Consider the following 27,922-nt stretch of genomic DNA (forward strand, 5'->3'; position numbering starts at 1 on the left):
TGATACTTATTAAGCTGAGATGGAGCATTGGGAGAAGATGCCCACTTCAGAAACGAAAATCTGATACATATGTCCTTTCATGGACGCTCGTCTTCTTTTCAAAGTCAGGTTGCAGTAAAACAGTTTGTTAAAAATGCTATGAACTCGCTTTTCTATGTAAATTGTTGTTTACTCCCTACACAAATCTTAGAATTCATAGGTTTTACAGATAAAAACATTATAGTCCATAAATTTGAGTGGTTTGCATGAGCCAAGTAGCAGCCACCTGGAATGATCGTCACTTCTTAACCTCTTCTCTCTAGGCACTTCTTAACGGTGGTGTTTGTACCTCTAGAGAGTGTTCCTCAAATTATGCTATTTTAGTGGTGACATGTAGCTGTCTGAGGTCTTACGTGCTTTAATAGTACATACTTACTTTGCTCTTTATATAGACATTCTTACTATATGTGTAACTATGCTGTCAAAGTTAAACAGAAACAGTCACAGTGTTCAATGATCTCTATTCTGGTTTTATAATCTTTTCAGCCTTATTTGAAAAGAAGCATGAACATTGGAGTCAGACCTTAATAATAACCCTCATTAGTCGTTCAGTCACTGTCTTTGGAAGAATAAGTCAGCCTGACAAACCCTCAGATTCCTCATTTGTAAAAAAGGAATAATGAAGCTGTTGAGATTAAAGAAATCTCTCAGAGCTGTTGAGATTGAAGAAATATATATGTATCATACCCCACTAGAACTCTCAATAACAGTGTCTTTACCATTTTATAGTAGCTGTCAGGGTGTATATATCAGTATTCACACATTTTCCCCAGTTATCTTTAAGTATAATTATTTGTTTTATATTTTTCTGTAGCAATACCATTAGCTAAATTTATTATGGTCTAATATTTCTTCAGGATAATATTGAATTTTAATTAGTTGAGGCAAAAATATTAGCTGTTTGATATTTAAACCAATTATGAAGATTTAGAATTACAATAAAATTAGTATATTAAGTGTTATACCTTTTGATTGTATTGTTAGTCATATTTCATCTATTAAGAATCTGGTTACCTCTATTAAAATATTCCGTGAATTGTACTTTGGTTTTCTGCCTGATATCTGTTTATTTGGTTAATAGCTTATCAGAGTCAAAGCAAGTTATGACCAGTGGTCAGTGACTTTGATTTTGACAATATCTTTTTTTTTTTTTTTTAAGAGTTCTTTAAAGTTGTATCAGGATACTCATCAGGAATATGCTCGTGTAAAAGAAGAATGCTTGAAGAGTGATGCTCAGTAAGTAGTTACTAAATTACTGTAGAAATAGGGTTTCATTTTTGAAAATACATAATTCTTAAGTCAATAGTGTTTTTTTTTTTTTTTTTTACGGTCTTTGGATTTCTTGGCCATAATTAGCTGCATGGTCTTGAACTAGTTAGTCTCTCAACCTTGGTTTCCACATCTGTAAACGGGAAGTTATATCTACTTTGAAGGGTCATAAGGAACATTAAATAAATTGTCATATGTTAAAGGGCTGCACAAAGAAAGAACTCCATAAAGGTGTTTGTCTCTGTATGTATATGCATTATAGATGCATGCACATGTGTCTGTGTGTGTCTAAAGGTGTTTATGTATATAATGCATTGTATACGCATTCACAACATGTGTGTGTGTCAGAACATAGTGACCCACCCCTTGCTTTACACCAGTGCCTTAACCGATAGCATGTGGAATGGGTGTCTTTGTTCATAAAAAGGGCTGTGCAAAAGCATCCCATTGATTGTTGAGGTTCATACTGTAGTCAGGTTTATTCACAACAGATGTGAGCTATACGTAAGGCAATTGAATGTAGATGTAATGAAGCGGTGACTCAGAGAATTACCTACCTTCTCAGACTCTCAGAAATCCGTCTTAAAACAAGTGCAGCTCTTCAGCCACTGCTTCCCATACAGTGGTGCTGTGACCACTGTTAACACCATGCATGCTCCTGAAGAGTAACCTTAACTCATTAGACTCTGGACTGACTCTTAGAGAACACTTAGAAACTTCAGCTAGGCTCATGAATGTTGTCACTGCGGTTCAGGAAAGGTCCCAGATGTACTCATGGCAGAAACTCGACAGGCCCATGGCATGTGTTTCAGGTGGAAAGGACAGAAGTTTTTAATCCACTGTAAAGATATTTCACACTAAATAGTATATTCTCTCTTAGGATACTAGTTCAGACTGAAAATTTGTTGTACAAATATTAGTGATTTAAAAAATATGTGCCACAAATTATAAGAGCGTATTTTTTCCTATTCCACTGTTTCTTGGCATTTAACTTATACAATTTCATTATTAGGAAGAAGAAACTAGAAGCTAAGGTGAAGAAGCTGCAAGGTAAGTGGCACTATTGTTACCTGAAGTTTTCGATCAGTATAAAAAATCATTGGTAACTGTATGAGAAGATACTTCTTGATCAAATAGTTGAATTGTGGTTTTGGATGGTACATCCATGGATGACTGCATCAAGGGGTCTGTTAGAGAGAAGTGTGAATACTGCACTCCTCTCAATTACCATATGGTAACATAGAGATGGAATGTGGCAAACCTCTGAAATGTTACTGCACTCAAAATAATAGCAGGCCATACTTTTGCTATAAAAAGCAGTAATTAATGAAAATTTAATTTGGAAAGTTGAATCTCATAGGGCTTTTTCATTTTTTCTTAATGAAATAAGTGGTTGGTAGAAAGGGTGGCTCCTTTTAGTACCAAGAAACTGATGTGTTTAGATAGTTACAACACACATACAGAGATTTCCATGACATTTTACATTAGAGATTGTCCGGTTTGTACCTGATCCTCTCCCATGCCCTACCCTCTTGTTGGGGGTTCTAGCCTACAGTGAGTAGGTACGAATGCAGAGGGACTATGTGAGAATCTATGTGCTGACATTTCAGCTAATAACCTTTCAGGAATTGGTAGGAATTGAACTCAAGATCTTTTTATTTGCTTTTTCCTCCCTTTATTGTGTGGTTGGGACACAGACCTAATACCAAGTAGCGACAAAGGGGCTTTGCCAGATCCATCCTGCACAGGATCTTCCTGTCATTCCAGCCTGGACTGCAGGGGGCATCTTAGCTGCTGTGGGTTTCTGACCCATTGTCTTGCTAGTGCTCTACTTCAGAGATGGTTTATTTTCATTTAGAGTATGAAGTAAGAATTTGAATTTAGTTGCATCAGGGCGCATATAATAATAGTTGCTGAAAGTATTTCTAGTCACTAATTTATCTTGATTGAACCAAATTTTTTGGACTTAAACTCTATGAATATTTTGGTAACAATTTTTCCTCTGATTTGATTATTGCACTAACACTGACAGTTTGGCAGTATGAATGATATTTTGTGTTCTAAGTGTTGACATCTCTTGTAAGAATGTAGAGCTAAGTGTCTGTTGTATTTAAACAATTTTTTTTTTAATTTTTAAACTTTTTAAATTATTTATTTATTTTATTTTATTTTTTGAGATAGGGTCTCACTCTGTCGCCCAGGCTGAACAGGTGGTGCGATCGTCCAGGTGGTGCGATCGTCCAGGTGGTGCGATCTCGGCTGACTGCAACCCCTGCCTTCCGGGTTTAAGAGTTTCTCCCACCTCAGCCTCCTGAGCATCTGGGATTACAGGCATGCACCACCAAACCTAGCTAATTTTTGTATTTTTTGGTACAGACGGGCTTTCACCATGTTGGCCAGACTGGTCTTGAACTGCTGACTTCAAGGCATCTGCCCGCCTCAGCTTCCCAAAGTGCTGGGATTACATGTGTGAGCCACTGCACCCAGCCACATTTTTTATTTAAAACGGAATTTTTTCTTTGTTTTTTTTTTTTTTTTTTTTTTTAGACGAAATCTCGCTCTGTCTCCTAGACTGGAGTGCAGTGGGATGATCTCGGCTCTCTATAACCTCTGCCTCCTGGGTTCAAGCGATTCTCCTGCCTCAGCCTCCTGAGTAGCTGGGCCTATGGGGCATGTGCCACCACATCCGGCTAATTTTTTTATATTTGTAGTAGAGATGGGATTTCACCATGTTGAGCCAACGCCCCTGGCCCCACTTCTTGTATTTTTTAGAGACAGGTCTCACTGTTGCCCAGACTGGAGTGCAGTGGCAAAATCATAGCTCACTGTAACTCTGCCTTGAAGCGATCCTCCAGCCTCAGCCTCCAGAGTGATGGGACTGTAAGTGTGTGCTACCACACCTGTCTAATTTTTAAATTTTTTGTAGAGATAGGGTTGCCCAGGCTGGTCTTGAACTCTTTGGCTTGAGTGATTCTCCTGCCTCAGCCTCCCAAAGTGCTGATATTACAGGCATGAGCCACTGTGCCCAGCCAAGGAAATTATTATTATTTTTCTGATAGAGGGTCTTACTCTGTCACCTAAGCCGGAGTACACTGGCACAGTCATGGCTTACTGCAGTCTCAGCCTCCTAGACTCAGGTGATTATTCCGCCTCCTGAGTAGCTGGGAACTACAGGTGAGCACCACCACACCCGACTAATTTTTTGGAGAGACGGAGTTTCACTGTATTGCCAAGGCTGGTCTTGAACCTTGGGCTCCAGAGACCTGCTCAGCCTCCCAGGAGCTGGTATAGTCGTGAGCCACTGCAAGGAAATGTTTTTAAAGAAATCTGAAGTGCCAGTAAGACTATATATGTAGGTTTTAGAACAGACTTTCTGTGAAGCAAAATGTCGCCTTTATTTTTCATGTATAAAAAATATTTTTTCTAGTAAAAATTATCAATGTGACGTAATAAAGATTACTGAGTAAAAAATACCCATACTTGTTAGAGGAGTCAGGAGAGGATTGTTAGTGAGGTTTTTCATGGGATTTTAGTTAGTAATTGTATATGAGCGTATTTATGTAAAGTCAATACTGGTCAGATTCTTAATAGTATGTCTGGACCATTTGAGGCTTCAGAACCAGAAATCAGAATGAAGGATTACCTAAAATGGATCTCTAATAAAGAGATCTATTACCTAAAAGTGGATATCGAATAAAGGTCCTAGGGATTATCTTTAGCTAACTTGTTGAAGGGAATTCCAGGGAAGAATAACCATATCTGTAATAAGCATTGAGAAGATCGCCTCTCCTCTCACTAATAAAGACACTATATTCTGAGATAAAATCGCATTTCTAAAATTTCTAAGACTTCAAGGTTGCCAGTGATTGAAATGGGAGGGCAACTCCCTTTTATGCTTTGAATTCTTCCCTAACTGGGGGTTGGGATTGCTGTGCCTGGTTTGGAAAGGATTCTTAAGGCCCATGCTAGTTCTGTGCTTTAAATGACAGTTAAAGAAAAAAGTGTATTGCATTCAGCCCTGATGATAAAATACGGAAGGAGCAATGGCTTTTTACAAAATTTATTTCAAAGTTTTAAGAAATGAGAAAAACTTGTAATAGATAAAATTTTGAGTATTTCATTAACCACAGTAGTAAAGTTAGTAAATTATTTGTCTCTCCCTGTTGCTTCATTGGACTTAAATAAAGAGGCTGCTGTCAAGCAAACTCAAGACTTCAAGCAACTGAGAAATGAAAAGAAAATACTTGAAAAGGAATTTAAGAAGACACAGGTACTAGATGAAAGCAGCATACACACACCTTAAATATGTGGCTCCAGGGCCTCTGTAGTGTCTCTGTGTTGTAACTCATGTAGGAGTCAGACACGAGGCCCCCTGGCAAAAACAGTCCCAGCTGCCTGTTAAGTTGCACCTGTTTTACATTTGGTCTAGAATGGCAGCACTTCTTGTTCAGCATAAACACTATTAATGTTTTGTTTTCACAGGAAAGGCTTGATGAATTTTCTAAACAGAAAAATGAGAAGGGTGAGTATTCAGTTAATGCTTACATAAATTTCTTTTTGATATGTAGTATTTTATTAACCATTTTTTCTCCATGTTTTTAGAGTTGAGACATATCGGAACACAAATTTCAAGTGATTCATATGGAAGCATAGATAAAAGTGAGTGTATTGCAACTTTTGTTTTAGTTTTGTGTATTACTCTTAGTGGGTTGTGAGGCTGTGTTTTGCTCCTACATATAATTGTGAAAGTGCCAGGGCTTAGTAGATGTTTCATTTTAGTAGAAGTCATGTGTTATTGTGTCTTCATTAGATCCAAATATAATCAGCTTATTGTCTTATAAAATAATACAGTGAATAAAAGAGTCAAAAATCAATATTGTTTGGGATAGGAAAACTAGTTGGAGATATAATATCTGCTCTTTTCAATTAATGAATACAGATTTTCTCTGTGGATTATAATTTATCAAATTAATTTATTAAATTTCCTAGGTACCAATTATATAAGAAAATGTTAAAGTCAGGCAGGAAAACTGTAGAGTTCAAGCCTTATAGTGTATTATATAGTAAAGCCCTATAGTATAGACAGAAAAGTTTAGGGAAGGCCCACAATTGCAAAGAAAAGTGGTGGTCATGGAACAAGGGAATGTAATACAAATGTGGACACACTGCATTACTTAGCGCCACGTCTCATAGGTGAGAAGCATAACTCTAGAGGTGAGAAATGAGAATTTTCACTTCAGTCCTTCCATTTGTTGTGTGACTCTGCCATTTACTTTCCGTTTTTGTATTTTCATTTTCCTTTTAAAAATGGAAATATGAATTTGAATTTCTGCTCTACCTCAGAGGTTTTTTGTGGGGATGCATTTAAAATGTTTAATTAGTAAATAATGGTATTTCATCTCACTAATGTGTAATTTTTTTCTCCAAGTGGAAATGATTAAAAACATTTCAATTGTGTGCAGGTATGTGGTGTCTCTTAGAAGTCACCTTTACCTTTTTTTCTTTAATATTTTAAAACATTCAGAGTACAAGTTCATGTTTTCCTTGGTGTAAGGCTTTAACAGTTCCCGCCTTTCAGCTGCCTGGGCATTGATTGCTCACCTACCACTATCCCTAGATATGATTCCATGAGCTTTTGACTAGATTCTTGTTCTCTTGTGTATGGAAAATGAGACTTTAAGTAATAGTTATTGCTGAAAGAAATAGAAGACTTGACAACATTCACTTTCCCATTCAGTAGTCTGCGGTTGAATGGAATTATCTTCGTTTTTGGACTGACAGATTTGTTTTACAATTCAGCTATTCCCAAGCCTTACTATTCAAAGCAGAACCCTTCTGTCCTCTTTCTGTAGTTGCTCTCTATCCCTACATTCTGTTGTATTTGTTTCAAATAACTTACTACTATCTCAAGTAAAATTGTCTTACATTTTGTTTCTATCTACCCTCTTAGTCAGGGCAGGGATAGTGTCTGTTGTATATTTTACTTTTCCCAAATATATAAAGTTTTTGGGAATCTGCTGGTTATTTAGCTGTGGACCTTGATGGGTTTATCCTTACTTCTTAAGTGTATTGTTAACACTAATACTTGACTTATGGAAAAGATTTGCAAAGTAAGCACCAGAGTATTAGATTGACTTCACCTTATAACAAAAGGCTGTCTGAGTGCCACTTTGCCTTGCTTTCCTTTCAAATTCCAACAAAAATTTTCGACCAGAAAAAAAAAAAAACAGAAACAGCAGCAGCTCCTGGATAGTTACAAAGATTACCATCAGTAGAAGAAATGAGGAAGATGCACAGCAGATAGTATCAATTGGTGATGAAACCCGCAATTGCAGAGAAAATAGCAGCTCTCACAAAGTAAGTTTTCATTGCAGAAGCTGCGAGTTTCCCAAATCAGAGGTGGCAGGGAGTGGGAGAAGGAGCAGGACATTAGCATTTTGCCAGGTAATGGATTAAAGGTGAAAAGAATGCCACTCTTCTGGTTTTCAAAAACTGTTTCTGGCCTTTGCTCATGAACTGTGGCCCCAGTTTAGTTTTCTAAAGTTTTAGCTATGACATTGGAGCTCCTCAGAGAGGGTGTGGATATCAGAAAATTGGGTAAATATGACTGCTTTGAGGGCTAGCTCCTCCTATTCCCAGAAAATAAGATGTTTATATACTCCATGTAAACCCTCACAACTGCATCCACTTTCCACTGCTTCCTCTGCAAGGCAGGGTCCCACAGGTTTATGAAACGAGAATCTACATTTACTGCTAAAGGAATAGCACTAAAAATGTAGGCTGAAGAAATATACTTTGTCTGCCAAAGATGTTCTGCCTAAACTCTTACCTAAAACTTAGAGAAAAAGCAGTGAGAAAAAAGAGAAAAGCAACAGATGCGAGAAGACTGAGAGAAACTCTTTAATTATGAATGAGAAGGAAATGCTGAAAACTGATTGCATTTCCTTTAGAGAAAGTCTAAGAACATGTCCATAGGCTGCTGCTATGAAATTGAACCAGCTGTGGATCTTGAAAATTAAAAATCCAATTGCATAAATAAAATAAACCCAGTAGAAAGGTGGAAATACTGGATGGACAAATAAAATATCAATTAAGTTGATCTTAGAGACCGAATCCTAGGCAGTTGAGAACATCGTACAAAGGGACAAACAAATGAAAGATACTAGAGAAAATAACAAGATTTGGAGGACAAAGCCAGATGTCTCAATATGCATCTCCTAGGACTTCTCAGAGGGGAAAACAGTACCATAAGGAGAGAAGGTGATCAAGACATGACAGAAGGAAACTTTCCTGAGCAGAAAACAAATGGAATATTCATATTCATAGGGGCCACCAAGAATTGAGCATGATTTTTGTGTGCAGTCTCCATCTCTGACACCTTCATAAGAAATACCTAAAATTAGATGAAACTGACTGAATATTAGAGGGATGGATAAAAATATTCCAAGCAATGCTGACATTAAAGCAGTCATTTAAGGCAAAAAAATAATAAAAGCTTAGAAATGAATTTACATGATTGAAATGTTGATTAAAAGTATAGTTTGCCAAGAAGATACCGCTAGTATGTACCTAAGAGTATGAAACGATGTCAAGCAATACTCTTGGAAATCTAGGGGGACTGGCCCCATCTATTTTTGTCATGAGAGACTTCAATATGTTTTTTAGAAAGAGAGAGCAAAAGCAGACAAGGGATGGAATTGGAATCACAGTTCCAAATGGATAATTTATATACAACTCTTTGTAAACCACACACCTGGAGTTCGTTAAAATACTTTTCAAACGTATAAAAGTTGACTAGTAAGTAAACAACAAAAAATATCGACAATTTAATATGAGCTTTTAATAAAAATCCCCCTCCCCCTGCAAAAACAAAACCTGCAAAACTTACCTAGTAACTCAACTCACATAAACACACACAGAACTGAAATACTAAACTGTTCTGAAAGTAAACAGTAGGGCAGTCCTTCACTGTTCAAAGGAATCTGTTATGGCCTTACATGATACATTGTCACTTTAGAAAATAAATACAGAGAATGAACTGTTTAAATGAAGGAAAAAAATGATGAAAATGCAAACGTAATGAAATAGCAAACAAAGCAATTGATTTAGTACAATTACATCTGATAGCTGGTTCTTTGTAATGCTAATGAAACCAACATCTCTTTCCTAATCTTTGATTAAACAAACAAAAAAATAGCAGCACCAAGATCGAGAAAGCATTAAAACTGCAGTAGAGAAATTTCTTAATTCACAAGTTCATATTCAGATGTGAAAATGTAAGTAGAATGGTCCATTTTCTAGGAAAACATGCTCAAATTGATTCAGAACAATTGCTGCAAACTGAAAATAACCAGTAAGAAATTTTTAAGGATAGTTAAAGATCTAACAGCATAATAAATCCAGATAGTTTATAGGTGAGCTTTGTAAACATTCAGTGAAAAACTAGTGTCTCTATTATTATTATTTTTTGTTTCAGAACTTAGAAAATAAGGAATGTTTCCATTTTATTCTGTTAGGCTAGCATAATGCTGTACCAAAACCAAATAGCATGCACACATATTCTCAAGACTCAGGACTCTTCTGTTGTTAATATAGCTGCAAAAATACTAAATAAAATTTTAAGAAATTAAATCCACACATAATTTAGAGTACAGACAAATTATGCTTGAAGATTTATCTCAGGAATACTACATCTGGGTCAGAGAATGTTGGGATCATCTCAATTCAGCACCTAGTCCCAATTTCTAAAAATTGATGAGGTACTAGAAAAAAAATTTTACTTGAGAAAGGTGGAACATTCAAAGTATAGTTATTACTGTCAAAAACAAGGCAGGCATACTTTTTGTTAGTTCCCTTTTGTGTGTGTGTGTGTGTGTGTGTGTGTTTGTGTGTGCTGGAGGCCTGAACCAGTGCAACAGAATAAATGCAGAAGAGTAAGAGCTGTGAATACTAATAAAGGAAAGTTGAAATTGTCATTATTTCAGATGATATTACTAATGTAGAGAATTCAAAAGACTCAACTACAGTTGGAATTAGAAGTAATAGAGCTTGGTAAAGTACTGGCATATACAATGAACATATACATTGTTCCGTTGTTAACCTGTTAGAAAAGGAATGGAATAAGAACAACCCATTCTCAAGTGGTACCTGAACCAGCAGATGTCTAAGAAAAGACCTGAAATCAGTATACAGTGTTTCTAAGGAAAACTGAAACATTCCTTAAAAGCATTAGGGAAGACCTGAGTACATAAACATTATGTTCCTGGATGAGAAGATACAAAGTATAAAGATGTAAAATTTCCCCAAATATATTTATAAATATACAGAAACATTCCAAGTCCCATAGAGATTTTCTGTGGAAGAGGACAAGCAGGTGGTGTATAGGGAAGAGTGTATGTTCAGAAGAATACAGTTTTTCAAAAGGAAAAAACAGAATAAGAACTACGCTGTAACGCATATTCAGTAGCCTACCCTGATTAAAGAAGTGTGGTATGGATACAGAAGAGGACAAAGCAACGAAGTAGGAAAGAAATTTCATAAATGAATATGTAAATCCTTAAATATTCATACATGCCTTAGAATTTGATAAAGGAAGAATTTTAAAGGATTAGGGGAAGTCGTGCAATTCACTAAGTATGAAGTTAACGCTGAAGATTTTTTTTCTGCTTTGTTTAGGAGTAGAGTGCTTTTATTTATTTTTTTGGGTCAGATTAGCAGTTGGAATGCTCAGTTAGAAAAGGCATAGCTCTGGATGATAGCCTCCATAAGAATGGAAAAGTAACTTTTTTTCTTTTTTTTTAAGGTTCCTTGTTTGCTGCTTTGGGTATACGTAATAAGCAGGGATCCTGGTCAGGTCATTTAAGCAAAGGGGATTACAGTGTTTGGAAGCAGGCTTTTGGGTAGGTTATATCACAATGTAGATAAGCTATTCGATCACAGAATTTTGGAACTGAAAAATGGATGTAGCTCACACACAGTGGCAATCAGAAGGTTGTTTTGGCTCAGGAGAGTGGGCCGTGTCCAGCCTTTCACACTTACTTGAGCTGTCCTCCGCAGTTGTCCTGTCCCCTTTTTGTGGACTTCAGTTTTTGGAGCGAGCAGTCTGCCAGCTTAAGTAGAGCTAATCTCTTACAAAATCTGTGATTCCCTGAGACATTTTGGTTTTTAAAGATTGGTCTTTAAGCTTCTCTTGAACTGGATTAAATTTCAGTAATTTAATTTCAGTAAATGCTTAAGGTTAATTAAAAAACTTAAGTTCAAGGAAACTCTAATAGAACTTTTAAGGTGGCCTGAGAGTTAACATACACTTAAGCTACTTTTAGTTGAATTTTAATTAGTATGGGTTGTCTTTTTTATGCACATTTCACCACAAGCTATTCATAATTATATTTTCATAAACGCTTTTTGCTTTAGAAGGTTTTGAAATTTCTATTAATGTAGAAAAGCTTTAAAACCAGAGTATAATATTCTTAATGTTACATGTATCGCATTAGGGCTGTCTTAGTTACAGCATCCCTTGGCCTTTCAATTTGAATTACTGGTTCTTAACTATTTTAGGAATTTACATCTCTTTGAAAATGTATAAAAATTCCAAAGGTTTTACTTTCCTTATAAAAGTATGTGCTTCTCTGTCTGCTTGTGTGTGTGATGATTGGTTTCTATCCATATGTTCATACACACACATTTCCCATACCGTCTCCCCTCAAGTCCATTGATGGATTTTCTGTAATCCTTGAACTCCCCAGGTGAATTACAGCACGGTCAAGTCTAGTGACTTTTCTGATAACCTCTTATAACTGAGGGATGCTTCTCTACTCCTTATAGAATACATAGAGCCGAGATCCCTTATCAGTTATTAACTGTGTTTCCTTCCCCCATCTCAAAGCAGTCTCTGGTGAAAACATGTGGGCCAAAGATTCATTTGTCCCATGCATACATAAAGGGGTAATAAAACCCTTTAACAACAAGTACACATGGTCTTTTGAATCCCTTGCCTCTGCCACCAAATTTGTTTAAAAATAAGCAAGCAAATGTACCTTTAGCCTTCAATTTTTAGCTAAAGTATTGCAGACCTTTTTATCAATAACTGCATTGTGCACAGTAGTTGAGTTTGGGGAAGATGTTTAAGTTACCTAATTTCCTAAGTCCCTAATAAACCCTGTTTTCATGGAAGTATGATTTGGCCTCGTGTACGGTGAGCCAAATGACGTGACTTTAATGCTTTACTGTGTTTCACAGGAAAAGTAAAACTGCTTCTGAAGGAACTCTGGCTCTGTGTAAACACAACACACAGACTACCTGGTGAAGGCGGCAGATGTGTCCCAGGTGAGAGAGACGCTTACAGAAATGGATTTCATCTGTGAAAGTAGAGAGGGTTACCATAGGCATTGCAGCTGTTAGTTTTTACTAGCTCCTGATTCTAACATTGAAAGAATGAAATAAACATGAATGAGTACTTGTAATTATACAAAACTCGTTTCCCTTCAGCGTGAATTTTAATCCCAGTGAATACATTTAGCTTTCATCAGAGAACCTTCAAAAACACTAGAAGGTCGAGTAGCAGAGGCGTACTGTCAGGTGGAGAGGGGAGACTTGAAGGATGCAGTTTCTTCAGAATCATTTCGTGAATTTGATCAATCCGTGAGCACTTTAGCTCCGTTTATTTTTAATGTAGTTTATCAGTTCCTTTGGTTGAACATATTGATTTTCAGAGTATCAAGGAGGCATTCTAGCATATTCACAGTTATGGTGGATTTAGCTATCCTGAGTGGAAGGGGAGAAGATAGCTGTCTTGTATAAGACAAAAGTGCTACTTATTTAGCTTTTTGTCGTTTTACTAATTTCTTATGATTAGCTGCTGTAAATTCATGGGTCATTGAGGTTCTTAGTCTATGGAAACCTGCACCTTATTTTCCTCTCAGGCTTCTAAAGACAGTTTCCTTGGAAAAAAACGTTAAGGGACAAGTTACTGATTCTTACTTATGGTGGACTCAGAACTTGTCGAGTGTACAGAGGCATATTTGATGGGATTTCGTTAAGCAGATGTTTCCCTCAGTTCACCTAGTAGGTACCCACTGGTATTAACCACATGATGCCCACAACTCCTAAATTAGTGCCCTCAGTTTATAAGTTATCAATTCATCTGTTTAGGCAGAAGCAACCGGGGGATGCTTTTTGGCCTTCTGTATCAATCAGTGTTCTATTTTAAGCATTTGATTTTATGTTGTCAAGCTGTTATTAAAAGAGCTATTCTTCATTTCATAATCTAATGTTTGTATTTAAAAATATGCTTTTGAGGAGTAAATATATTACGTTAATTTTTCCAAAATAGAAGGGAAAACATGGCATCTTTGGAATCTTCTTATACCATAAGACATATTCTTTTGTTTCAGCTTTTCATTTTCATATGAGGATGATTACAAAAATAGTTTAGAGAATCCCCATGGATCCCTTAGCAGATTGCAGGATTTTTAACATTTTCAGTTATCAGTGATCAAAACCAGGACATTTGGTACAACCCTATTAACTAAACTGTGAATTTCACAGTTTTCCCCAGGGATCCTCCTTTCCTTCCAGGATGCCGTCCAGGAAGCCTTTAGTAGTCATCTTGCTTTCACCTCCTCCAGTCCAAAAGTTCCTGTTTTTTTTGTTTGTTTGTTTTTTTTAATCTCTCTTGTTTTTTACACTTTGGGAGAATATTATTTTGTAGAAAGCCCATTGCTTTGGCTTATCTAATGTTTTCTCATGTTATATTGAGGTTGTGTAAATAATTTAAGGCAAGAGCGTCACAGTGGTGATGTTTCTCTTTGCTCAGGGAGTTGTTCTAGGGATAGGTGATGTGGATATGTATTCTCACTGGGCTCTAACCTTGATCACTTGGTTAAGGTGGTATCTGCAGGTTTTTATGTTGTAAAGTTACTCTTTTTTTCTAATGAATCAACTTGAGAAAGATTCTTTAACATTGTGCAAATATTCTGTTTCTTTCTAATTGTCACCTGCTGATTGTAGCCTCCAGCAGTGGATCTTGCCCGCTATAATTGCTGCTTTATTCAGTGCTATCCTTTTAGCTTTGGTGGGAGCTTCTTTAGATTGGCTCCTGGGCCCTTCATAAATACTCCATTTTTTTTTTTTAAGTTGTTTACTTCTGGTACCGCAAGGTATTTCAATCTCTACTTGGATTTTCCCTCCCCAGCCCTATAATCAACCGCTTATCCAAGGAGCCCTGGACCTCTATAAAACTTATTTTTAAAGCTTGCAAATATAATAAATGGTTATGGAATCAAATGTTTTTGTTAATAATTAGTACCACTGAAGTTCACCAAAATCAAGACCCTGAAAGGATTAGGTTTTATAGGAACTTTGCTGTTGCATTATCATACTGAGTACTCATAGACCTCATCAGTCTCTCAGAGAGCATTGTGCAGATATGGCCGTGGGTAGGCTTGGTATTATTTGATTTCAAATCACTTTTTGGACAGAAAATAGTGTTCTTTATCAACCTATGGGCACAAAGTTGTTTCTCTGCCACATTCTGCTGTTTGTATGGGAAGATTCATCCAGAGACCGAGTGAGCCAGCAAGGCCCGTTTTCATGAACATGGATCTTTCCAGCTGTGTCATCCATCCACCTACCAGTCCGTCTCACCTGTCTGTCTCACTTTTCTTACTGCAAGACTAGCATACTTGTGTGAAATGTATTGATGTTCTAGGATAATGTTTAGAAAGCAACTGGTTGCCTTTTAAAAAATGTTTCTGCTTACTTGGAATTAATATTTCAAGCATTTTGAACTGTTGTAATAAGGTTTGCTTTTTTGTTTTGTTTTGTTTTTAAGTTTTCTTGATATTGTAAATACCTGATACCTATTTTTGTTCCCCGACACAGAAAAACCTGCCAAAGCAATCACCAGCTCCAGAGTGCCTGGGGAAGATGGTATGCTACCTCTAACACAAGGCAGCCCTCTCAGGACCTCAAATGTGCAGACATGCCTCACAAAACTGTCCATGGAGATAAAGGAGGACTTTTTATGTCAAAATGTGGAAAAACAGAGTTCCAGTGGAACAAATTGTAGTTCTGACCATGTTTTTAATGAGAATGGAAATCTTGAGGTTTTAGTACAAAGTCATCATGATAGTGGCAGCACTGAATTTCTTGACCATGATCATTTTTTTGATGACGATCTTCAAGCTGCAATTGACTTCTTCAAACTTCCCCCTCCTCTTCTGTCGCCAGTGCCCTCACCCCCTCCGATGGCATCACCACGCCCGGGTTCCTTACCTTCTTCATTTGCACCTGTGAGTTTTGCTCTCTGAGTTTGAATTACCAAGTGGGTACATTGTCTATCCTAATATGTTGTTGATGCTCAAAGGATTTAGTGATATTCTTGCAAAGACTATTCATTGTAGCCAATTTTGTAAGGGGGTAACATGAGGATTTTAAAAAGCATGCCACTACCCTTTGGATCAACATATATAATATGAATTTCTTCACTTTGTATTAGGGTTGCATTTTTGTTAGTCTTTCTCCACAACCAAATTACAAGTTTTCTATAGGAAGACTGTGTCTTCATTGTTTTTATCTGTTGATGTGGAATAACTGAATTGAAGACATTTGTATATATGGAGTTATATAGTGATAGGAAAATCCATGTATACAGCATCCATGCCCCTTAACCTAGTGTAGCTGAGTTCTCTACCTTTATTTGATGAATTCATCATGTTTTTGTGTGTTTGCTGAATGGTTTATAGTAGTTTCTTAGGAAGTTCGTCTTTATGAAGCAGATATATATATTTTTGGCTTAAGGAGCAGATACATGTTTTGCTCCTGGAATCAATTTCTTTCTTTAGGAAAACACCATGTGTACCTGTTATGTTCCAGGGACCAGGCTAGACACTGGGTGTGCAGAGGTGACGAAAGATGCCATTGCCTTTTAGTGGGATTCATTGTGTGGAGGTGGGAGCAGTAAAGGAGCAAACAGATGCATTGCTGTGTAGAGCCCCGCAGTGGTGGAAAACACGCTCCTCAAGAGGATAAAGAAAAGCACTCAGTCCTGAATGGAAGCCGGGGCAGGTCGGGGGGCAGGCAGGATTCTTCTGAAGATTCAGTCCCCACACTGAGTTTTAAGGAGTGAGTGGGGGTGCTTCAGGTGGAGGAGCTGTTCTCACAAGAGTGCAGAAGCAAGGGTGAGCTCTGTGTGTGGCAGATTCATACAGGTGAGACTGGGAAAGGCCATGTGCATCCTCCCAAGGAGTTCTCACTTTATCCTGAAGGGGGAAATCTTTGATGAATCCAAAGACGTAAACTGAAAGATAGATTGTTATTTGAAAGTTTCATTTCAGTATGAATGAGTAGGGAGTGGGGTGATAGTCAGAAAATAGACAAGACCACAGGCAAGGTAGCAGCTTAATAAGCAGCTCAAGTAAATTTTTTTTTTTTTTGAGACAGAGTCTCGCTGTGTTGCCCAGACTGGAGCACAGTGGCGCGATCTTGGCTCACTGCAAGCTCCGCCTCCCAGGTTCACACCCTTCTCCTGCCACAGCCTCCCAAGTAGTTGGGACTACAGGTGCCTGACACCATGCCCAGCTAATTTTTTTGTATTTTCGGTAGAGATGTGGTTTCATGGTGTTAGCCAGGATGGTCTCAATCTCCTGACCTTGTGATCCGCCTACCTCAGCCTCCCATAGTGCTGGGAGTACAGGCGTGAGCCACTGCGCCTAGCCGCAGCTCACTTAAAACTGAACCTAATTTGTGGCATTGGTGTTAAAGAGGTGGGAACTGTTTGAAAAATGTTATGATGTCAGATGAGCAGCATTTGGTGACATTTTAAATGTGGCAGTTAGGGGAGATGGAGGAATCCAAGATGTTGAAAAACAGCAAATATAAGAAGAGACCCTGTTTGGGAGAATAACGTATAGAATGTTAGATATGAGGCATGCGTATACACAGGCAAGGTACTGGAAGGAGGCTGTGGTGGTGCACAGACGCTCAGGACCTGCCAGCTTTTGAATGCAGCGGAAGTCACGCAGCTCTGATATCATCCAGTAAGAGTGTGGAGGAGGAGAAGATGGAGTCCCAGTTAGGACCCTGGGGAGCCATCCCTATGTAAGTGACAAGTAGAAGAAGTTCGAGGAAAGGAGATTGAAAACAAGGGCAGAACAGACAAAATCCAGGAGATGGTGGTACTCTGGAGTTCAAAAGACGAAAGAATTCTTTCAGTAGGAGCAAGTTGATGTCAGCAGCTGTTAATCTTCACCAGTCCACTGTTCTCTAACAGAATAGAGACAAGGTGGTTGATGGTGTCAGCGCAAGCCAAGTGGGCCACATGCTTTAGGCAGTTAACTCAGGAGGGGACGAGTTGGGGGTTAGGAAAAGGTTCTGGAGCAGAGGTGGCCGGAGAACGGGCTGGGAGGGAGAGAGCCTTGTAAGGGTAGCACAGGTGTGGTTGATGACATCAGTCAGGCTGCAGCACTCTGTGAGGACATGTTGGGGAGGAGGTATGTGGTGGGAGATACCCAGAAGTCAACACCCCTCCCCCCCTGCACAAGGCTGTACCGGGCACAAGTCAGATACACCAGAGGGAGAAGAAATAGAGAGCTATGAAGCCAGAGACCAGCAACCTGGGTCAGAGCCTTTGTTACTAGATGATGGGGAAGTAACAGTGTGCAAGTAGGAATGTTTGAAAGTTAAGAGAACAAACATAACCCTGTGTAGAGTGGAGTGTGGCACTTGGAAGCATGTCTGTTATTGGGGGAGGTGTCTCTGTGGGTTGCTGGGCACCCTTAAGGAGAGAGCAGAACAGTGTTGGACCAAAGCTGGAGAACTCCCCACTCACCACAGAGATTCCAGGCTCTAGCCTGCCCCTGCTCAAATGTGATTATAAAGATTCTTCAGGAAACATGTACTTTTAAAAAATAATGCATGTAATTGATAGTCATGTTAATCTGTTGAATTAGTGTTTGACAAGTATAATTCATATTTTTTAAGGAAACCTTCTTTGGAGAGTATGCAGATTCCAGCGACAATGACTCAGTCCAACTTAGAAATTCTGCCGAGTCCGTTTCAGAAGATGATACAGCTGAATCACAGAATTATTTTGGCTCATTGAGAAAAAGTAAAGGAAGTGGTACATGGGAGGAAAAGCTCAAATCACATGAAGCTATCCAAGCTCTGAATACATGGGAAGTAAATAAAGTGACAACTGCTGGACTTGAGACTTTCACAGCAACACTGAGAGAATCTTCTGCCACACACTCCTTAGTTGGTGAAAAACACTGGACCACAGCATCTCGATCCATGAGTGATAGAAAAAGAGACATTTTACACGAGACAAAGACACAAATGGAGGTTAGGGAAATGGATAAGTCAGTGCAAACTGAGAAGACCGTTCGTAAACTCACTCGAGGTCTGTGCATTGAGAGATTGTCTGCCAGCCCTGCACAAGAGAAGGAAGCTGCCCCTAGGAAGTCCGAGTTGTGTTCTTCTCACCTTGGCAAAAGGCCATTAAATGAACTCATGGAATCTGAAGGAAAAATCCCATTGTCCAAAATGATAGGATCACCCAAATCAGAGTTTACTAAGTGGACACGAATTAATGAAATCACTTCTGAACCAGACTGTATCACAGTTTCTGGCCATTTTCACGGACTATCTAGAGAATTGGAAAAGGAAAAAGAAGATACACAAGGGTTCTCTTTAGGAGAATCACCTGAATCAGAAGATGACGACTCAAGTGATGCAATGGATGTAGCAGGGCTTGACTTTGAAACCAGTTTTTCCTCGTCTTCTACCTTGGTAGCATTGTCTGTTGGCAGTAATCCCCAGTCTTCTTCTAGGTTAGACTGTGGTAATGATCCAGATATTACTACTAAAGTTTTCTCTACTGAACCGCCTCATTCAGAACATAAATTACACACTAAAACTTTAAACACATTACATCTTCAGTCTGAGCCACCAGAGTGTTCTATAGGAAGAAACACCTTGGAGAATAGCCTGCGTGCCTTGAGCCCTGAATTGGGAGCATCTAGTTTTAATGATCAGAAGAGCAGTGGTATAGAATATGCAAAAGTAGTAAAAGACTTAACCAAAATACATTCACTTCCTCGGTCAGTATTTATGAAAGCTACAAAAGATGGGCAATGTGAAAGTCAAGATCCAAGAATTGAGCTCACACTAAATAAGCCAGATTTCACATCATTAATAGGTTCTCAGGCTGCCTTGATCAAGAGTGGTTTGGGTTTTGTTAAAAGTACTTCATGGCACCATAGTGATTTATTAAAGAAAGGTGGCGAAGAAAGTCTGAGAGCTAAATCAGAACATGAACAAAAGACTAGCCAGTTACAAAAGGCAATGCCATCCCTACAAAATAGAGGACCAACACCCAAGCCTAATCTTCTTAAAGAAAATAACAGTCCTGTAGAATTCAAGACCACTGCATCGGTGTTGCCTAATCAAGTATCAGTTATCACAAAACAGACAAGAACTGAGAAGGTTCAGAGTGACAAATTGGAACACTTGAGGCCACATAGGAACGAGCCTACCTTAGTAACAGAAAATAATGGCAACAAAACTGGTATGTCAACTATAGCAAAATGTGCTGGGGAAAGAGATGATACAACACAAAACGTCAGGGAGGTGGCTGCTGTGCAAAGCATTTCACCAGAAGTTTCTGCCTCTAGGAGAAAATTAGATTTCAATTGTGCAGGTGGTTCTTCACCAGTAGAAAATTCTGATTGTTCCACAAATAGCAGAGTATCTTTCTCTTCTGAAAACGTCCTTGTCCAAAACCAAGACATTGTGAGAGAAGCTGCAGTGCAGGGAGATGGGCAAAAGCAAAGGCAGCCTCAGGCCACAGATCTGGACTCCAGTGGGACAGATGGCAGTGAGGTGCTTCCAGCCACAGAAGTGACCATGTCAGGAGGCTTTTCTGTTGAAAAAACAAGCTGTGGAGACACAGGGAGATCTGGTGGTGAGGCCCTGGCTGTTGCAAATGGTTCTACTAGCACATCACAAAATGCTAATGGACTTTGGAAGTTGAAATCTACGACTCCCGGTGGTGCTTTGCTTGAATGTTTTGGCACTGCAGACACTACTTTTTCTTCAGCATTTTGCCGAAAAGAAGGAGAGACACAGGATACCTCCCAAAGTAGCCTGCCTGGTACCTTACATTGTTACACAGGCATTCGAGAAGGGGGAGACGACACTGAGGTAGAGGAGAGTGAGGCATTTAGCTGCAGTGAGGGGAGCGAACAGCAAGATGCTCCTGATGACTCGCAGAAAAATTCAGGAGATACAGATGCTGGTGTAGCTGAGGTGAGACCTTCCTTAGAGGTAGGTTATTTGACGTCAGCTCTGCAAGATTTTAACATAAGTACTTTTTCTGAGCTAGATAGACTTTCCACATCAGAGGTTGTGATGTTTCTTGAGAGCTGTCAATTAGGGGATTATAGTTCAGGGGACTCTGTTTCTGAATGTTCTAGTAAAGGAACTCTAAATAAAGAAATGAACAAGGAATTAAAGCCAAGTGAAATAGCAGGAGAAAAATACAGAAAGCAACCCTGTGAGGAGGAAACACTTGGAACCTGTGAAGAGTGGATTGAATCAGAGGAAGATGATTATTTGTTAAAAAATACAAGTCAGCTCACTCAGTGTTCTTTGGAAACTCTGTCTGAGGTTCTGACCAAGATTAGGCAAGAACTTCAGACAAATGCTGAAGATTGCAGTGGTAAAGACACTGGCAGTTTATTGCTCTTAAATATAAATAACAACTTGACCACTGAGAATTTAAAAGAGAAAAGTCCATTTCGGGAAACAACTGGCTCCTCATCACATGCTTCAGAACCAGCCCCACAAACAGCTGCCTTGGACACTGAGGGCAGCTCTCCCATCGGCGGTAGGCCTCAGAATGAAAACACTGAGAGCAGACCAGAGGCCAGTTCAGATGCAGGCAGGCAAACCAATGGTGGGAAAGAAGTCCTGCCAGAACCTGTGGAGCCATCAGCCTTGTGCTCTGACTCTGTAACAGAGCCATCGACAGAGCAAAGTTCTAATTGCGAGGCCGAAACAACATTTCAGTGTCAGATAGCAACAGTGACCTCAGAAGTTATAAATGTACTTATAAATAAGGATCAGAATCTAGTCATTGAAAAGGGGGACAACTGGACAATTATCAGCGGCGTAGCTGTCCTGCCACATGTGGACCAGGTCACACTGTGTGACTTTCCTGGAGACATCCCTGTTTCTCAGGCTCAAGGAGAGCTGGAAGCCGGTTGCATCCCAGTGACTTCTGCTGAGAAGTCCCCAGAAGCCAGTCACACTGGCCCCGCATTTCAGGAGGTTCCATGTGGAAATAATCTTTCATGTCCCCAAGAAGATGTTTCAAGCACTGGTCAGAGCACCAACTTTGATAAAAGTCGTTTGCGAAATAGACCCGTTAAGCCTAGTATATGGATTAGTTCTCAAATATATGATCAAAACTTCGAGACTCAGATTGTTGCATCTGATCACACATATTATAACTCAAAACTAGAGCCATCTGGCAAAAATAAGAATCGATCAAAGGTTTCAAACAAAGATCAGTCAAACAAACCAGTAAAAACTTCAGCATCGAGCAGAGTTGAAACTCATCAGAATGAAGTTGCTCAGTCATTTTCAGGGGAAAAAGCTAATACAAAAACTCAGAGAAGCCAAACTCAGACCATTTTAGCAAATGCTGATACATCCACTCCTACAGATTGCTCTCCTGACACTCTGAGTAAAATACGGCAAGAGGTGGGGCCTCCTTTGCCACCTCTGCTTGCTCCTCTGATAGCTACACCTCCAAGGACTTCACAGCCACTCTCTCCACTGATATCGAGTTCTAGTCCTTCCTCACCAACCTCTCCCGTCGGCCAGATTTCTCCCTTATGTGAAACCCCAGTGCCTCCTGTCACGTCTCCATGGCCAGAGGACCCCAGACGTGCCTCTCCTCCAGATCCTTCTCCATCTCCATCTGCTGTGTCAGCCAGTGAGAGGGTAGTGTCATCTCCTCTGCAGTTCTGTGCGGCCACACCGAAGCACGCACTTCCTGTGCCTGGCCGACTCCCACCCTGTGCATCTGGCCATGCTGCTGTGGGAGGGCCTCAGGAGAATTCTGTGAAAATCCTTGACACCATGTACCCAGAGTTATCTGCCAGGGCCCGGACCCTCAACATCCTCAAAGGGAATATTCAACTCACACGAGGCCCATCTGCTGACTGTAAGAATTTACCAGGACCTGCCAGTGCTATGATAGGATTCAAAACTATCACTTCAGCAGCAACTGCTTTTGTCAAAACTGGGAGCAGCTCTGGTGGTGACTGTAACCAAGACAAGTCAAGAGATTTGGGGACTCAGCAGGATTCAGGTGGGAAAAGAACATTGTCAGCATCTACACTGAGAAGTGCTAAAAGACTGCGCCTGGACACTGGGTCCCCAGAACCAGAAACCAGGGGAGTCACTGCAGAAGGAATCCACAAGAACCTCCCAGGGAACCTCCCTCCAGCTAAAATTGCAACAACAGATGCGGAAAGAAGTTGTTCTAGTCCAGCCATCAGTGCAGTTTCACAGTTGCCTTTAAGCCCGAAAGAAACTGTGGAGTCCCATGATAAAGCCATAGCTAATGCCCTGAAGAAAATTGCAGAGTTTTCTTTTGATCTGTTACCTGTCATTCGTAGTCATGTATATGTGGGAAATATCTCCAAAAAGCCTGTAATGAGAGATCAAGAGAAAGAAGTTGTTTATGAATTTAGCACAACAAAAAAGGTATGTGGCTGCTCTTTTCTGAGTGCATTATGGATTACATGTCCTCAAAGACAGATGCTGTTTACTGTCAGCAAAATGTGTAGATGACCATGGACAAAGGTTTTACTGCAAGGATGAGAGTTATCCATGTAAACATTATGACTACTTTATTTCTTTTTTTTTTTTTTTTTTTGAGACGGAGTCTCGCTCTGTCGCCCAGGCTGGAGTGCAGTGGCCGGATCTCAGCTCACTGCAAGCTCCGCCTCCCAGGTTCACGCCATTCTCCTGGCTCAGCCTCCCGAGTAGCTGGGACTACAGGTCCTCGCCCGGCTAGTTTTTTGTTTTTTTGTTTTTGTTTTTTTTTTTTTAGTAGAGACGGGGTTTCACCGTTTTCTCCAGGATGGTCTCGATCTCCTGACCTCGTGATCCACCCATCTCGGCCTCCTAAAGTGCTGGGATTACAGGCTTGAGCCACCGCGCCCGGCCAACTACTTTATTTCTAGCCAGCATTTTACAAATTTAAAATACGATAAGAGACTGGAGATTTGGTCATTTCTATTCATCAGATTACTTACTTTTTTTTTTAAAGTATCTGTCAGGACTAAAATTGCATATATCCACTTGATGCTGGCATGTTTAGAGGCTTAAAATTATTTTCTTCAAAGCTTCAACTTATCACATAATTTTTCTTTTCCTTGAGTGTTTGTTAAAAATCAAACAGGAACAAATGCTTAGTGTCAAGAGAGGGAAAAAAGGGGTGGTTTAAATTTAAATATGTAGTTTATTAGGACTTTTATAGTTCTATATTTTCTAAATATCCGCTGGAACCTTGCACGGATGACTTCTAGTGCTAGATGGATCACACTTGGTGCTTATCTGCATTTACTTGGAGTTATTTTGGCATAAATATATATATTTTTAGATTGCTTACTTGCCGAAAGCATAAGGAGCTCTGTAAGTCACTTTGAAAGGAAATGAATGCATATATCAAATTATTTAATGCTCCTCTTAGGACAAAAAATGTTACTTAGTGTTTTAAATTTAAACAGTATGTAGAGTAAATTAGAGTTTAGAAAACAAGAATGAGAGTAAAATTATATACTATATTTCATACAGTCACATACACAGATTACATAAGGCCAAACCCAAGAAATTATGATTTATTTGACTAGAGGTAGTGACAGTGTGCAGCTATGTCTTTTGAGACTTGCATTCTGGCATCTGCAGCATTACCAACCATAGGAAACAGACAGGTGTGGGGATCTCTTCAATGTCCCCGATCTCGATTCTCGTGACTTACATGCTAGGTAAGTTCTTACCAGTTACTACTGTGCTCTACCTTCTGATGTAGCACAAGTTTTATATTTTCAATAGATACTTAAGTTTTGTAACTTTTAGATAATCTTTGGTAGGCTAAAGATAAATATGAGTGTACATTGCCATTTTAATTTTTTTTTTCAATCTAGCATTTAGCAGAGTGCTTGCTTCACTCTATTCTCTCAGAACTAAAAATTCAGAAGATATCTATGGACCACAATTACATTCATGCCCTCTGCAGGGTGTATGTGGGTATTTGTCGGCAACTTGGAGACTTGGAAAGAGCTCGCTTGTTTTGCTACAGCCTGCTTAAAGAAGGTATGCTTAGATTGTGGCAGTTTTGTATTGAAAATATATGATTGCCTTTTTCCCTTATACTGGAGTCTGTATTTTCAGCTCTGTGATTACTGTGTATCTTTTAAAATAATGTTATGTTTTGTCCATTGAATAGCTTTAGCTATACCCAGCTGCACCTGGTCTTTACTAGGGCTTACTTATATCAGCACATATATTTCCACTTGTAAATAAATGAGTATTTCTCATTACTGTGTCTATTTGTTCTGTGCCCTGGGCAGCTGCTTTAGAATTAGATATAGTTGCTGTAAAATATGAGAGGGATACTTTAAGTGACACGCCAAACTGCTGTACTACTAGATGGAAAGGGTAGTAACTTTAAGATAGAATTGTAAGCTGATGAAAAGAAGTAGATGACAGAAAGCTGAAAGGAGATGGTGATGTGAGGGTTGTCCTGTGATTCTCTTTTCTCTTTACTATTTCTTCCATCCCTACTAGTGGATCAGATTGGGAATCATTCTTTGCTGTATCACATCATCAGTGTTTTTAAATCAGATGATGTACATACGAAACCTAATGTCGTTTCAGTCTTATCTCAGTGTTAAACATTTACAGTCTCTGACTACCATGTTTATGGGGCTTATACATCAGGATAATTGAGTATATCCATCACTTTTACTGTTGTGAACGAAGCTGCTAAGTGTTTCATTTACCCACTTCATTTCTTCGTTTACTCTTTCAGTCATTTATTCAACAAATCATTATGGAGTGAATGTTAGGATTTCTGTGGTGATTAAATTCATATGGAGGTACAGTTGTCCAGGGGGACTGACAGGCCATTGTCACATCACAAAAACACACATGAAGTTCAGCAGTTGGTGGGTGGTGGGACGGAACAGGGTGTGGGCTCGGCCAAGACCACGATGGATTTCTTGTTCTTCCTCAACCACAACAGGCCCATTCGTAGCTCTAGCTTTTGTGCTGACAGCTTTCTTGCTCTGTTTCTCTCAACTCTTGCGTTTCACTCCATTTTCACATACCTTCCTAGTCATCCTGGATCCCTTATTTTTCTTTATTTGCCTTCATGGCACTTACCACTTCTTAAAAGATTAAATATTTTGTTTGCTGTCTCTCTGCTCCTCTAGCTTGTATACTCTGTAAGGAGATAATTTATTTGTCTTGTTTCTTCTCTGAAGTGTCACCAGATAAACATAGGATTCAGAAATTAACAGATCAAGTTTAGTGCAGTGAGTTTATACTTTGAGCTACCTATCTTAGGTGTGTCAGTGATAGATAAAGCAGAACAAAAAAAACTAAAAAGATGTGATTGTACAGCAAACAGGATAAAAATCTTTACTTTGGAAGGCTCTTGACAACTTCTTATGAAATTAAAACATTCGTTTATCCTGTGGCCCAGAAATTCTACTCATAGGCACTTATGCAGCAGAAACACAGAGTTAGATCGTTACATCATTACGTAAACTAGCATACGGATATAACATCTTGACTCATAGGAGCCCATAACTGGAAACAAATGTCCATCAGCCAGTGAATGGAAAACATTTTGATATATCAAGCAAGCACTTAAATACTACTTGGGTATACAAAGGAATAGACACCAATGTATGCAACAACATGGATGAATGTCGAGACCAACATGCTGAGTAGGGAAGCTGGACAGAAGAGAGTGCATACTACACAAATCCATTAATAAATATTTGAGAAAAGGCAAACTAATGTAGAGTGACAATAGATCAGGACTTCTCTGTATCTGGGGTGAGGTGATTCACTGCAGAACACAAGAACGAGAGAATTTTTGGGATGATGGTATTGACTGTTGTGGTGGTGGTTTCGTGGATTTAATCATTTGTCAAAATTCATTGAACTTTAAAAGAATGTATTTTATTGTCTGTAGACTACAATTAATTTTTAAAAAAGAGACAAAGTCAGAATGTAGGAGAAAGTATTTACAACAAAAGAATTGTCACCTAGAATTTATTAAAAAAATTCTTCAAATCAGAAGCTTTATGTGTTCAATGAGTAAATGTAATGCATAAAAGCCTATGTAATGTAATGAAAAATCTATGTAATGCATAAAAATTGCCTATAATGACACATACCAAATGGAATAATTCTGAGAACAAGGAAGTTGGAGAATGGATTTTTCTTTTTTTTTTTTTTTGAGACGGAGTCTCGCTCTGTCGCCCAGGCTGGAATGCAGTGGCGCGATCTCGACTCACTGCAAGCTCCCCCTTGCGGGTTCATGCCATTCTCCTGCCTCAGCCTCCTGAGTAGCTGGGACTACAGGCGCCCACCACCATGCCCGGCTAATTTTTTGTATTTTTAGTAGAGACAGGGTTTCACCGTGTTAGCCAGGATGGTCTTGATCTCTTGTCCTCCTGCTCCGCCCGCCTCACCTCCCAAAGTGCTGGGATTATAGCCGTGAGCCACCGCGCCCAGCCGAGAACGGATTTTTGAAATGACTATGACTGGAGCCTCATCTGGGCTCCCCATTTACAGCTTCCTCCATTGCGGGATGCCTTGCAGGGCACCAGTGAAATTAATACAATTTATTCTTAATTTGCAATTTATTCACTTGATCATACATAAAAGGTTTATTGTATTTTATTTCTCATAGATTTTCCAGAGTCTGAAAAATTAACTTTGTTTATTGCAAACATGTGGCATGATGTATTTCTCTCTCAATCGGTGATTAATAAAGCAATGCAGTTAGTTGCCAGGCAACGTGCTAAAGGAGAGGTTCTGAACTGCTTGAGAGCTTTTCTTAATTGGGAAAAGGTGAGCTTTATTTCTGTTTCTTACAGTACCTTACTTTTAGATATTATATAGATATTATTATTTTGTTGTGTATTTAGTTTTATATTAGTTCATAGGCATTTTCTTCTTTCTAAATCTTTTAAAATTTAATCAGTTTAACCTAAGCTTATTCATTTTGTTCATTAAGTATGCATGAGACATTCGAGGAAGAATTGTAGACCAAAGGATTGTGTTAATTAACAATTTGTTTTGTATACTAGTTTGTGACTGATGAAACCCACACATAGGTATATATGTTTAAAAGTCTCAGAGAAGCTACAGAATGATTCAGTTCTTCAATAGATACTTAGGTAAAAAAAAAAAAAATAATGTATTTCAGTTTTTTCCCATTAGGACTTTTAAAAATCTAATATGCTTTATTTTTCTTTATAGTTGATGGAATTTGTTTTTGTGCTAACTACTTTGTTCCCTT

The 27,922-nt window shown here is 38.9% G+C and overlaps 1 protein-coding gene across 1 annotated transcript in view; it reads left to right on the forward strand.

The window, feature by feature from the left end:
- The window catches only part of ICE1 (interactor of little elongation complex ELL subunit 1), a 66,667-nt gene that overhangs the window by 18,273 nt on the left and 20,472 nt on the right, over positions 1–27,922 (forward strand). The window contains exons 6-15 of the mRNA XM_023218237.2: positions 1,199–1,275; positions 2,321–2,358; positions 5,496–5,578; positions 5,791–5,830; positions 5,911–5,967; positions 12,547–12,633; positions 15,190–15,599; positions 18,289–23,082; positions 24,528–24,696; positions 27,311–27,471. Coding sequence (XP_023074005.1) covers positions 1,199–1,275; positions 2,321–2,358; positions 5,496–5,578; positions 5,791–5,830; positions 5,911–5,967; positions 12,547–12,633; positions 15,190–15,599; positions 18,289–23,082; positions 24,528–24,696; positions 27,311–27,471 — 5,916 coding nt within the window. The remainder of the gene's footprint in view (positions 1–1,198; positions 1,276–2,320; positions 2,359–5,495; positions 5,579–5,790; positions 5,831–5,910; positions 5,968–12,546; positions 12,634–15,189; positions 15,600–18,288; positions 23,083–24,527; positions 24,697–27,310; positions 27,472–27,922) is intronic.

The sequence above is a fragment of the Piliocolobus tephrosceles genome, chromosome 4 (assembly GCF_002776525.5).
Source record: "Piliocolobus tephrosceles isolate RC106 chromosome 4, ASM277652v3, whole genome shotgun sequence".
Classification (NCBI taxonomy): domain Eukaryota; kingdom Metazoa; phylum Chordata; class Mammalia; order Primates; family Cercopithecidae; genus Piliocolobus; species Piliocolobus tephrosceles.